Consider the following 13,457-nt stretch of genomic DNA (forward strand, 5'->3'; position numbering starts at 1 on the left):
TGGTTTGGATTTTTATCTATTGTTTTTTGTTTTCAATTTAATTTTGTTTGTGCTGTTTATTTCCTTATGCTTGCTTTGAGTTTATTTTGTTCTTTTTCTAGTTTCTGGTTTTTGAAAGTAAAGGCTTAGAATACTGATTTAATACTTTTCTATTTTTTTTTGGACACGGAGTCTCAGTCACCCAGGCTGGAGGGCAGTGGCGCGATCTCGGCTCACTGCAAGCTCCGCCTCCTGGGTTCACACCACCATTCTCCTGCCTCAGCCTCAGAGTAGCTGGGACTACAGGTGCCTGCCACTATGCCCGGCTAATTTTTTTGATTTAATACTTTTTTTTATGTAAGCACATAATTTTCTAAACTTTCCCCTAAGCTGCTTTTTTACCTGTAGCCTACAAATTTTGATATTTTGATATTTTATATTTTCATTTTTGTTAAGAACTAACTTAATGAAGAAATTTCTAATTTCTCTTAAGACTTCCTCTTTGCTCCATGGATTATTTAGATGTGTGCATTTAATTTGTAAGCATTTGGAGAGTTTTCTGTTGTCTTTATTACTTATTTCTAGTTTAATTCCGTTATGGTCAGAGACTACATTTTATACAATGTAATTTCTTTTAAATTTGTTTAGGGTTGTTTACTGACTAAGGATATGGCTTATATAGGTCCATGTGCACTTGAAAAGAATGTATATTCTGCTGTTGTTGGGAGAAGTGTTCTATAAGCAACCATGAAATCCAGTTGGTTGATGATGTGTTTTGTTCTTTTATGTCATTGCTAATTCTCTGCTAACTAGTTCTATAACTGAAGAGGAATGTTGAAATCTCTTCAATTATAATTGTGGATTTGTCTGTTTCTCCCTTTAGTTCTTTTTGGTTTTGCTTTGTGTATTTTGAAGATTTGAAGATTTGAAGTTAGGTGTATGCACATTTAGACTATACTATGTCTTTGGGAATTGACACTTTTGTCATTATGTAGTGTCTTTTTTTATTGCAGTGAAAAACAACATAAAATTTACCATCTTAACCATTTTTAAGTGTACAGTACTTAAATATAGTACATATAGTGTTAACTGTATGTACATTGTTGTCCAGCAGATCTCTAGAACTTTATTTTGCAAAGCTGAAACGATACCCATTGAACATCTTCTTTCCACCTCTCTTGGCAACCACCATTTTACTTTCTATGAATTTGACTGCTTCAGATACCTCATATAAGTGGAATCAGCGGAACTTGTCTTTTTGTTTCTGGCTTATTTCACTTCGTATAATGTCCTTAAGATTCATCCATGTTGTAGCATACGACAGGATTTTCATCTTTTTTGAATCTGACTGGTATTCCATTGTATGTATAAATCACATTTGCTTTTTCCGTTTATCTGATGATGTACATTTAGGCTGCTTCTACCTCTTGGTTATTGTAAATAATGCCACAGTGAACATGGGTGTGCAAATATGTCTTTACTATCCTGTTCTGACTTCTTTTGGATATATACCTAGAAGTGGAATTGCTGGATTTTATGGTAATTCTATTTCTGACTTTTTGAGGACTATCCATACTGTTTCCATAGCAGCTATGGAAGCCAGTTTACATTCCCACCAGCAGTGGAAAGGGTTTCCAGTTTCTCTGAGTCCTTGCCAACACTTCTTTCTTTCCCTGTCCCAACAAGTGTAAGGTGATATCTCATGATTTTAATCTGTATCTCCCTGATGATTAGTGATATTGAACATCTTTTTATATACAGTTGACTGTCAGTATCTGCAGGTTACACATCCCCAGATTCAACCAAACATGGATTGAAAATATTTTTTAAATCTAATAAAAATAATACAAATTTTAAAAATACAATATAACAACTATTTACATAGCATTTACATTGTCTAGGTATCATAAGTTATCTAGAGATAATTTAAAAGATAATTTAAAATATGTAGGAGGATGTACATAGGTTATATGCAAATACCATACCAGTTTATGTAAGGGACTTAAGGATACATGGATTTTGGTATCTGCAGGGATCCTGCAACCAGTCCTCTGAGGATACTGAAGAAGGGCTATACTTCTTGGCCATTTGTTTATCATCTTTGGAGAAATGTCTATTCAAGTCCTTTACCTTTTTTTTTTTTTTTTTTTTTGAGGCAGTCTCACTCTGTCACCCAGGCTGGAGTTCAGTGGCATGATTACAGCTCACTGCAGCCTTGAAATCCTGGGCTCAAGTGATCCTCCCACCTTAGCCTCCTGAGTAGCTGGGACTATAGACACATGCTACCACGTCCAGCTAATTTTTGTATTTTTTGTAGAGACAAGGTCTGTGTTGCCCAGGCTGATCTCGAACTCCTGGGCTCAAACAATTCTCCAGTCTCAGCCTACCACTGTTGGGATTATAGAAGTGAGCCACCACACCTGGCATGTTTTTGGTTTTTGTTTGTTTTGTTTTGTTTTGAGGCAGGTGCTTGCTGTATTGCCCAGGCTGACCTTGAACTCCTGGGCTCAAGTGATCCTCCTACCTTAGCATCCCAAGTAGCTGGGACTACAGTCATTCACCAGCCATTGCATCCAACCTTTTGCCCATTTTAAAATTGGATTCTTCATTTTTTTGTTTGTTTGTTTTTTTATTGAGTTGTAGGAGTTCTTTGTGTATCTGGATATTAACCCCTTTTCAGGTATATATTTGCAAATACTATTTTCTTCCATTCTGTAGGTTGCCTTTTCTTCTCTATTGATTGTTTTGCTGCATAGAAGTTTTAAAGTTTGATGTCCCATTTGTCCGTATTTACTTGTGTTGCTTGTGCTTTTTACATCATATACAAGACATCATTGATAAATTCAGTGTTGTGAAGCCTTTTCCCCATGTGTTTTCCTCCAGTAGCTTTATGGTTTCAAGTCTAGTCATTTTATGGTTTCAGGGCTACATTTAGGTCCTTAATTCATTTTGAGTTAGTTTTTGTACATGGTGTAAAGTGAGAGTCCAACTTCTTTCTTTTGCATGTAATATTTTTATATAGTGTTTTTATCACTAACAATTTTATGTGTTTAATATTGTAGCTACTCTTCAGTTTTTAAAAATTCTTTAGGGTTTTTTTTTGTTGTTCTTGTTACTGTTGGCGTGTTGTGTCTTCTTTCTATCCAATTCCTTTAACCTATTTGTGTCTTTATATTTAAAGTAGGTTCGGTTCTTGTACGCATTTGATAGTTGGGTTTTGCTTTTTCTTATCCGATCTGAAAATCTCTCTTTTTAAAAAAGTCTTTACTTGAGACCATTGTAGATTCACTTGCAATGGTAAGAAATAATAGATGTTACGTTTCCTTCACCCAGTTGCCCTCAATGATAACATCTTGCATAACTTTTGTACTAGGAGATTGACTTTGATACATTGTCTAAGGACATTTAGGCTGCTTCTACCTCTTGGTTGTTGTAAATAATGCCACAGTGAACATGGGTGTGCAAATATTCAAATTTCACCTGTTTTACATGCATTCATTTGTGTTTATGTGTATGTTATCACATATAGATTCATATGATCACTACTGCAGACAAGATACAGTACAGTTCCATCACAAGCATCTCTTGTGCTACTCATTTATAGCCACAGGTACTCCTCTCTTCTCCTCTCATCCTTCCCTAACCTCTAGCAAACAATAATCTGTTCTCCACCTCTATAATTTTGTCATTTTGAGAATGTTATATAGATAGAATCATACTGCATGGCTTTTTTTATTGAGCATACTTTGAGATTCATCCGGATTGTTACATGTTTCAATAGCTTGTCCCTTTTGCTGAGTAGCATTCCTGAGTCTCTGCCTTTAATTGAAAGTGGTTACTCCATTTATATTTAATGTGATTATTGATATTGTTGAGTTTAAATCAACCATCTTACTCAGGGATCAGCAAATTATGAGCTTAGGGATTAACTCACACTCACCAAGTGTTTTTTCTTATTTTATTTTATTTTATGTTATGTTATTTTATTTTATTTATTTTATTTTATTGACACAGTCTCATTCTGTTGCCCAGGCTGGAGTGCAGTGGTGTGATCTCAGCTCACTGCAACCTCCGCCTCCCGGGTTCAAGTGATTCTTGTGCCTCAGCCTCCCAAGCAGCTGGGGTTATAGGTGCGCGCCACCACACCTGGCTGGTTTTTGTATTTTTCAGTAGAGACGAGGTTTTGCCATGTTGGCCAGGCTGGTCTCAAACTCCTGACCTCAGGTGAGCCACCCACCTCGGTCTCCCAAAGTGCTGGGATTATAGGCATGAGCCGCTGCACCCAGCCACTAAGTGTTTTTTGTTTTTTTTTATAATAAAAGTTTTATTGGAACATGGCTTTATTTATTTATTTATTTATTTATTTATTTACTATTGTCTGTGACTGCCTTTATGTTACAATGACAGAGTTCAGTAGTTGTGACAGAGACCCATATGGCCCACAAAGCCAAAAATATCTACTCTGTGGCCCTTTACAGAAAAAGTTTTTAAGCCCTGATTATGCTATTTGTTTTCTATTTGTCCTATCTGTTCTTTGTTGATTTTGCAGCAGGAATGTGAATTTAAAAGAGAGATTACAGTGGCTGGTGCCTGTTAGAATATCTGTAGATGCTTTCCTCAGATAAAATTTTAGACCTGACAGAAGGTGTCTGTATTCGTTTTTTATTGTGTGTAACAAATTACCACAATTTAGTGGCTTAAAATAACATGCATTTATTATCTCACAGTTTCCATGCATCAGGAGTTTGGGCACAGTGTAGTTGGGTCCTTTGCTTAGGATCTCATAAGGCTGCAATAAAGCTATTGGCCAGGCTGTATTATGCAGAGGCTCAATTATGAAGAAATCTGCTTCCACACTTATTCAGGTCATTGGCAGAATTCATTTCCTTGGAGCTGTATGACTGAGGGCCTGGCTTTTTATTGACTGTCAGGTGAAAGCCTCTCTCAGGTCCTAGGGATTGCCTATAGTTCCTTGCTACATGACTGTCTCCATGGTGGTTTGCTTTTCAAGGCCTGCAGGAGAGCTGCTTACTCCAGTCTGCTCACACAGTATTCTATAACGTAACATAATCAAGAGAGTGACATCTCATCACTTTCCCACATTCCGTCAATTAGAAGCAAGTCACAGGTTCTTCCTGCATGCAAGGGGATTATATGAAGACATGACTCATTAAGGATCACTGTCATGTACGTCTGCCACAGAAGCCATAAGAAGGCATTAATAACTATAATCTATAACCTTACATTGACCATTGATTTCTGTCAAAAGCTGGAAATGATGAGATTAACAATAAAGAACCTAATATAGCTAAAGTTCTGGTTAGAATATTTAGAGCTTTCTGAAACTACATAACAAGCAGAGCTTTCCACTCTAATAATACCAGTATTTTAAACAAGCACTTTTGAATTCATTATCATATTTGATGTATTTCTCAGGATAGTGCCATGAGGTAGATAGGTATCCCTGTTTATAGATGAAGAAACTGAGGATTAGTAAAGCCTCAGTTTTACAAATTATACAGCCTCAAAAAAAAATTACACAGCCAGTAAGTGAGGGAATAGGTGTGTGATTAGTAACTTAAAATCCTCTGTTCCTGTCACCAAAGTAGAATTGTAGCATAGAATTATTGATGGTGTGGATATTCATCAAATATGCTTTGATGATGAGGAGAGCTTGATTTTATATGTAAATACTAATAAGTTCTATGTGAAAATGCAAATAAAATGAGATCTTTGTAAGAGTGCAGCATTTCCTATGTTTGGCAGTACAATATTTCTAATCCTCAAAATATTTCCTTAAGTGGTATCTCTATTTTACAGAAGAGATCGAGGTCTAAGCAGGCTGTCATTTGCTCAGGCTCCTACAGTTGGTATGTGGTAGAACCATAATCTGACTTCAGAATCTAGGATGAACCTAATTCAATCAAAATATCCTTCTGTTTTGGCATTGCATTACTAAATTGTATAGCTGTAAGGCAGCTATACTAGTGTTTTACTGTATATCTCTATTCCAGTAATTTCATCTCTACTTAATTGTTATCATCTGTTAAGTGGGATTGTTTATCTACACTTGATAGTAAAATACAGTCTACTTAGCCTTGGATGAAAAAGTCTTTAGTGAACTTTACCTATCATCTATAGGATCATGTTGTTATGCTAAAAAAAAAAAAAACAAAAAACTCCCAGTTAAGCCTCAAAACTTAACATTTTTATTTCATGGCCACGTGTGATGGTTCAAGCATGTAATCCCAGCACTTTGAGAGGCCTAGGTGGGTAGATTGCGTGAGCCCAGCAGTTTGAGACCAGCATGGGCAACATGGAGAAACCCCGTCTCTAGAATAAAAATTAAAAAATAGAAAAATTTTAGTTCATAGCCTTTTTCTTTGAAGATAGCATATTACACATCTCAAAAGTCATGTGCTCAAGTCAGTTGTTCTTGTTGGATTTTAAAGGAGTTCGTTTATTGATATAAAATAATTAGCAGAAGTGAATTTTGTGTTATTTAGCATAAAAACAAAGTTTTTGTTCTTTTATAAATAATGATTGATATAGTTATTTTGCATGTATAGTATTAACAAATTATAGTTAACAATAATTTTTTTCTTTTGGTTTGTCTCTATGTGTTTTATTGTTGATTTTTCAGTCACAGCAAACTGTACAATGGCAGTTGAGTGGGTTTTGAAAAACGTCTGAATTGTAGTGTCTGCATCTACCTTCTGCCTTCTCCCTACCCTTTGAAAAAGAATAAATGGCATGTTTGAGAAGAGAGCTCTATTAAAAGAGGAATATTGCAAATGGCTTCAGATTCTATGAATGGTAAACAAGCTAGGAATCACATTACAAAGGGGAAAAGGCAACAACAGCACCAGCAAATAAAGAACAGGTCCTCAATTAGTGATGGTGATGGAGAAGATTCCTTTATTTTTGAAGCAAATGAAGCTTGGAAAGATTTTCATGGTTCTCTTCTTCGATTTTATGAAAATGGAGAACTCTGCGATGTCACACTCAAGGTGAGATTGCCTTTTTTCTACTTTTCTCAGGCCTCTTCAGTGTAATATGAGAAATGGGGGTTTCTGTAACCATACAAGGCAAATTTTGTTGCTATACATATTTGATCCAGTCAGAATGCTTTTAGTCTCAATCTTTTTTTTTAGTGTAGGAGAAAGGACATAGAGGGTAAATGAAGAGAAGTTAGCATAAGATAAAATTATTGTACTAATTTAATGCTGATATTCATTATCTCTTAGTTAATTTAACTTCTGAGAGTTCTGAAACCCTAGAACAACAAATATTATTAGGGAAATTAATAAATTGCTGTTGACCAGATAAGCTTTTCACTTGTGAATTTAAATATCTTGATGTATTTGCTTACTCTGAATACAGAAGTAAGAAGTCAGGAATTTTGGACTGTTCACTCAGCTATACTAGTGTTTTACTGTATATCTCTATTCCAGTAATTTAATCTCTACTTCATTGTTATCATCTGGTAAGTGGGATTGTTTATCTACACTTGATAGTGAAATATAGTCTACTTAGCCTTGGGTGAAAAAGTCCTCAGTGAACTTTGCTCATCATCTATAGGATCATGTTGTTCTCCTAAAAGCAACCAGTTTTAATAAAATTGGAAAAGTGATAAAGCAGTACGGAAAAGCCTGCGTTCTGATTGTTTCTCATTACACATTTAAAGTACTTTCTTCTTATCTCTCAGTGAAATATTAAAATTTTTTGGCGAACTCTTGGGCTTAAGCAGTCCTCCTGCCACAGCCGCCTGAGCAGCTGGGACTAGATGCATGCACCACCATGCCTGACTAATTAAAAAAAAATTTTTTTTGTAGAGATGGGGTCTTGCTATGTTGCCCAGGCTGGTCTGAAACTCGGGCTCAAATGATCCTACTGCCTTGGGCCTCCCAAAAAGCTGGGATTATAACTGTGAGCCACTATGCTAATGATAGATAATTATTTCTCATAGTTCTGAAGGTTGGGAAGTCTAAAATCAAGGTACCAGCAAGTTTGGTGTCTGGTGAGGGCTGCCCTCTCTGTTTCCAAGATAGTGCCTTGTTGCAGCATCCTCCAGAGGGGATGAACACTATGTCCTCACATGGAAGGCAGAAGGACAAAATGGGCCTAAGCTAGTTCCCTCCAGTCCTCTCTTAAGGCACTAATCCATTCATGAGCATAGAGCTCTTATGATTTCATCATTTCCCAAAGGTTCCCTCTCTTAATATTAGCACGTTTCAACACATGATTTTGGAGGACATTTAGAAGATAGCACAGACGTAATTTAATAGAAGAGAAAAATAATAACGGCGAAAGTGATCCTATAGTTAACACTTAAGCATTCTATATTAAGAAATTTTAAGATTCTGTGTTTAAGGAAGATCACCTTTACTACATCCATTCCACTAGTAAATCAGTATTTTAATCTTTTTCATGTTTCTCAGAAAGGGGGTATAATGATGTGCCACATAAGGACATTTTGGTCAATGATGGACCCCATATACAATGGTGGTCCCATAAGATTATAATGGAGCCAAAAAATTCCTATCACTTAGTAATGTTGTAGCTATCATAATGTCCTAGCACAGTGCATTACTCACATGCTTGTGGTGATGCTGGTGTAAACAAACTTACCTCATTGCCAGTTGTGTAAAAGGTATAACACATAGTTATGTATAGTGCCTAATACCTGTTCATGCTAATAAATGATTATGTTACAGGTTTATGTATTTACTGTACTTTTTATTGTTTTTGTAGAGTGTACTCCTACTTCTAAAGAAGAAACATTACTTAAAAAAAGAAAAAAATTGCAGAAAGTTGATTCTTAATAAAAACAAGAAAAGAAAAAACGTTAACTGTAAAAACAGCCTTAGGCAGGTCCTTCAGAAGGTATTCAAGAGGAAGGCATTGTTACTATAGGAGATGACAGCTCCATGTGTCCTCTCCTTTCCAGTAGGACAGGATCTGGAGGCGGAAGACAGTGATATGGATGATCCTGACTTGATATAGATGCAGGCTGATGTCTGAGTTTGTGTCTTAGTTTTTAACAAAAAAGTTTAAGAAGTAAAAGAAAAAAATTTTAAGTAGGAAAAAGCTTTTGGAATAAGCATATAAAAACATTTTTGTAGAGCTGTGCAATGTGTGTGTTTTAGGCTAAGTGTTATTACAAGAGTCAAAAAGTTTTTAAAAATTAAAGTTTATGGAAAAAGTCACAGTGAGCTAAAGTTAATTATGAAAGAAAATTTTTTTAAAAATTTAGTGTAGCATAAGTGTACAGTGTTTATAAAGTCTACAGTAGTGTACAATAAAGTCCTAGGCTTTCCCATTCACTCACCACTCAGTAATTCACCCCGAGCAACTTCAGGCCCTGCAACTCCATTCATAGCAAATACCTTATACAGGTGTACTTTTAAAAAAATACTTTATACCATATTTTTACTGTACCTTTCCTATGTTTATGTTTAGATATGCAGATAGTTACCATTCTGTACAGTTGCCTACAGTGTGCAGTACAGTAACAAGCCATGCAGGTTTGTAGTCTGAGAGCAACAGGCTGTACCATATAAGCCAGGTATGTAATAGGCTATACCATCTAGATTTGTGTAAGTACATTCTGTGACATTTGCACAATGATAAAATCACCTGACACATTTCTCAGAACGTATCCCCATCCTTCAATGACACATGACTGTATTAGAACTGCTTACTACAGCCTACATGTGTAGTATAACCTACATACATAGGCTATATGGTATAGCCTGTTGTTGCTGGGATATAAGCCTGCGCAGCCTGTTACCATACTGAAAACTGTAGGCAGTTGTAACACAATGGTATTTGTTTATCTAAACATATCTAAACAGAAAAGGTACAGTAAAAAGTAGGCAAAGGACATGAACGTACACTTCTCAAAAGAAGACCCACAAGTGGCCAACAAATACATGAAAAAATACTCATCATCACTAGTCATTAGAGGAATGCAAACCAGAACCACAAAGAGATACCATCTCACATCAGTCAGAATGGCTTTTGTTAAAAAGTCAAAAAATAACAGATGTTGGCAAGGCTGTGGAGATAAGGGAACACTTACACACTGTTGGTGGGAATTTAGATTAGCTCAGCCACTGTGGAGAGCAGTTTGGATACTTCTCAAAGAACTGAGACTTGAACTACCATTCAACCCAGCAATCCTCCTAGTGGGTATATACCCAGAGAAAAATAAATCATTCTATCAAAAAGACACATATACCTGCATGTTCATTGCAGTGCTATTCACAAATAGCAAAGATATGGAATCAGCCCAGGTGCCCATCAGTGGTGGATTGGATACGGAAAATGTGTTATATATACACTATGGAATATTACGCAGCCATAAAAAATAATGAAATCACGTTATTTGCAGCAACATACATGCAGCTGGAAATCATTATCCTAAGTAAACTAATAAAGAAGCAGAAAACCAAATACCACTTGTTCTCACTTGTAAGTGGGAACTAAACATTGATTGAGTAAACATGGTCATGAAAATGGGAAAAGTAGTGGGGAATACAAGATGGGGGAGGGCGGGAAGGCAGTGGGGGTATGAATTGAAATAAACTGTTTATTTCATATTGTGTATTATGCTCACTACCTGGGTTATAGATTCATTTATACACCAAACCTCAGCATGATGCAATATATCTATGCAACAGACCTACACATGCACCCCTAATTCTAAAGTAAAAGTTGAAAAAAGCAAAATATATCTATATTTACAATAAAAGAAAAATATAAATTTAAAGTAAAAATAAAACTGTAAGAATGAAGGAATAGTAAATTATTTTTTACTTTATAAGGGGAAAGGATTATAGGCTTATTTTATTATTTTGAGACAAGGTCTTGCTCTGTCACCCAGGCTGGAGTACAGTGATGCAATCATGGGTCATGGCAACCTCCACCTCCTGGACCCAAACCCCACCCCACCCCCTGAGTAGCTGAGACTACAGGTGCACACCATCACACCCAGTTAATTTTTGCATTTTTTGTGGAGAGGGGGTTTGGCCATGTTGCCCAGGCTGGTCTTGAACTCCTGGACTCAAGCGATCTGTCTGCCTCAGCCTCTGAAACTGCTGGGATTACAGGCATGAGCCACCATGCCTGGCCTCTAGTAATTTAAAAAATATTTCCCTTTACATACAGCTTTTAAGAAGCACAATGTTATTTTATTTATATATTATATATACACTCTTCACTATTCATTTTAAATACAAAGCAGATCTTGAGATATATAGAAACCTAAGCCATCTTTAAAGTTGAGGATGTTCTTATTTATAAAGGTTTTCCTTTACATGCTGATTTCACTATTTTTGTAATTATAACTAAACTATGACTTGTTATAACTCATGATCACAAATTGAGCATGTATCTGTACCTCATTAAAATTGTATTTAGACATTAAAAAAAAAAGAAAAAGAGGCCACAGATAGCTGCTCTGTGCCTTCCACCATCTGAAGACACAAAGAAAAGTTGCCATCAGTGAACTTAGAGCAAGTCCTTACCAGACATGGGTTTGCCAGTGCCTTGATCTTGAACTTTCTAGTCTCAAGAACTATGAGAAATAAATTATGTTGTTTACCAGCCACCCAGTGATATTTTGTTATAGCAGCCTGAACAGACTAAACAGTAAGCTTTTTTTTTTTTTTTTTAAAGACAGAATCTCGCTCTGTCGCCCAGGCTGGAGTGCAATGGCACGATCTCGGCTCACTGCAACCTCTGCCTCCCAGGTTCAAGCGATTCTTCCACCTCAGCCCCCCGAGTAGCTGGGATTATAGGCACCCACCATCATGTCTGGCTAATTTTTGTATTTTTGTAGAGATGGGGTTTCACCATGTTGGCCCGGCTAGTCTTGAACTCCTGACCTCAGGTGATCCGCCTACCGTGGCCTCCCAAAGTGCTGGGATTATAGGCATGAGCCAGTGCCCCTGGCCAGTAGGTTATTTTTTATTTTCGAGTATCAAGATTATTGTTACCCACAAAGTTATGCAACTGTATATCCACTATAATAGTATTTACAGTAATCAAAAAGTCATAATGTAAATGTCAAAACAACATTGAAATGGTAATGAATAATATACATGTAGAGTAAAAGATATTAAAGAAGATGCTTGCATAAGTTGCTAATGATGAATGTTAAAGTATATTTGAGTAGAAGGGCATTTTTCAACTGATATGGAAAATTTTCCTGTATATATAATGGTTAATAATACTAAGATAAAATTTTACTTTTTCTAAAATTCTTTTTTTTCTTTTTTTTTGAGATGGAATCTCAATCTGTTGCCCAGGCTGGAGTGCAGTGGCGCAATCTCAGCTCACTGCAACCTCCGCCAACGAGGTTCAAGCGATTCTCCTGCCTCAGCCTCCCAAGTAGCTGGGACTACAGGTGCATGCCACCATGCCTGGCTAATTTTTTTTTTTTTTTTGTATTTTTAGTATAGACGAGGTTTCACCATGTTAGCCAGGATGGTCTCCATCTCCTGACCTCCTGATCTGCCCTCCTCGGCCTCCCAAAGTGCTGAGATTACAGGCATGAGCTGTGCCCAGCCTTTTCTTTACTAAACTTTTTTAAGTGAAGTGGAGATAGTTTACAAAATAAATGTTAACCATGGTGAACTCTTTTTTTTTCAATAGCAACAAAAGCACAGATTTATTGAAATGAAAGTACACTCCACAGAGTGGGAGCGGGCTCAAGCAAGTGGCGCTCAAGAGCCATGATGAAGTCCTAACTAGTGGAGTTAGGAATGCTTTATATGTTAATAGTCAAGTGCTTTACTAATCCAAAAGCCTTATTTTCATTGTATTTCCATTCATATTGGCTAATCTCTGGAAAATTACTCAAAGTTTTTATTAATAGTTGATGTTTCAAGCTTTTTAAACAAAAGTCTAAGGAATCATTTAATGAATGTTGATATTCTACATATTTTAATACTGAAGTGTGATATGATTTTTCCCTGTGTACTGTTAAGTTTAGCCTAAAGCTCCTGCCTTACGTATTTTAAACTTGGCCTAAAAGTTTCTCTGTACACAGTAAACTGTAACCTAACTGGATGTGTAAACAGGCTGCAACCTACTTTTGTGCTAATCACTGAGTTTCAGCCAATTAAAGGCAACCAATTGTTCAACCTGTGCTCAAGTAAGGCCGACCTTGAGCTGTAACTGACCCGTCTGTTTCTGTACCTCACTTCTGTTTTCTGTGTGTCACCTTCCTTTTTCTGTCCATAAATAATTTTCGACTATGCACCAGCACCAGTCTCTTTGAACCTATTCTGTTCCAGGACTGCCCAATTCTTGAATCCGTCTTTGCTCAGTTAAACTCTGTTAAATTTAATTGTCTAAGGTTTTTCTTTTGTAATAGTCTCTTGAATTAGTCACACATTCACTGATCTAACAAAGAATGTAAATTAGAAAATTAAGTAGTATCAGGGACATATAGTATTTATATAATTCTA

General features: G+C 36.3%; 1 protein-coding gene across 2 annotated transcripts in view; it reads left to right on the top strand.

Annotated features, from left to right (window-relative positions):
* KLHL8 (kelch like family member 8) overlaps positions 1-13,457 on the top strand; it is a 59,159-nt gene that overhangs the window by 17,694 nt on the left and 28,008 nt on the right. The window contains exon 2 of one of the 2 annotated variants that reach the window (XM_032144507.2): positions 6,623-6,989. In XM_032144507.2, the coding sequence (XP_032000398.1) occupies positions 6,774-6,989 (216 nt within the window). In that variant the 5' untranslated portion in view covers positions 6,623-6,773. Of the gene's footprint in view, positions 1-6,559; positions 6,990-13,457 lie in introns of those variants that run through there. The other variant, XM_058433050.1, reaches the window with a different exon arrangement.

This window comes from Hylobates moloch, unplaced genomic scaffold (genome assembly GCF_009828535.3).
Source record: "Hylobates moloch isolate HMO894 unplaced genomic scaffold, HMol_V3 SCAFFOLD_2, whole genome shotgun sequence".
Lineage (NCBI taxonomy): Eukaryota > Metazoa > Chordata > Mammalia > Primates > Hylobatidae > Hylobates > Hylobates moloch.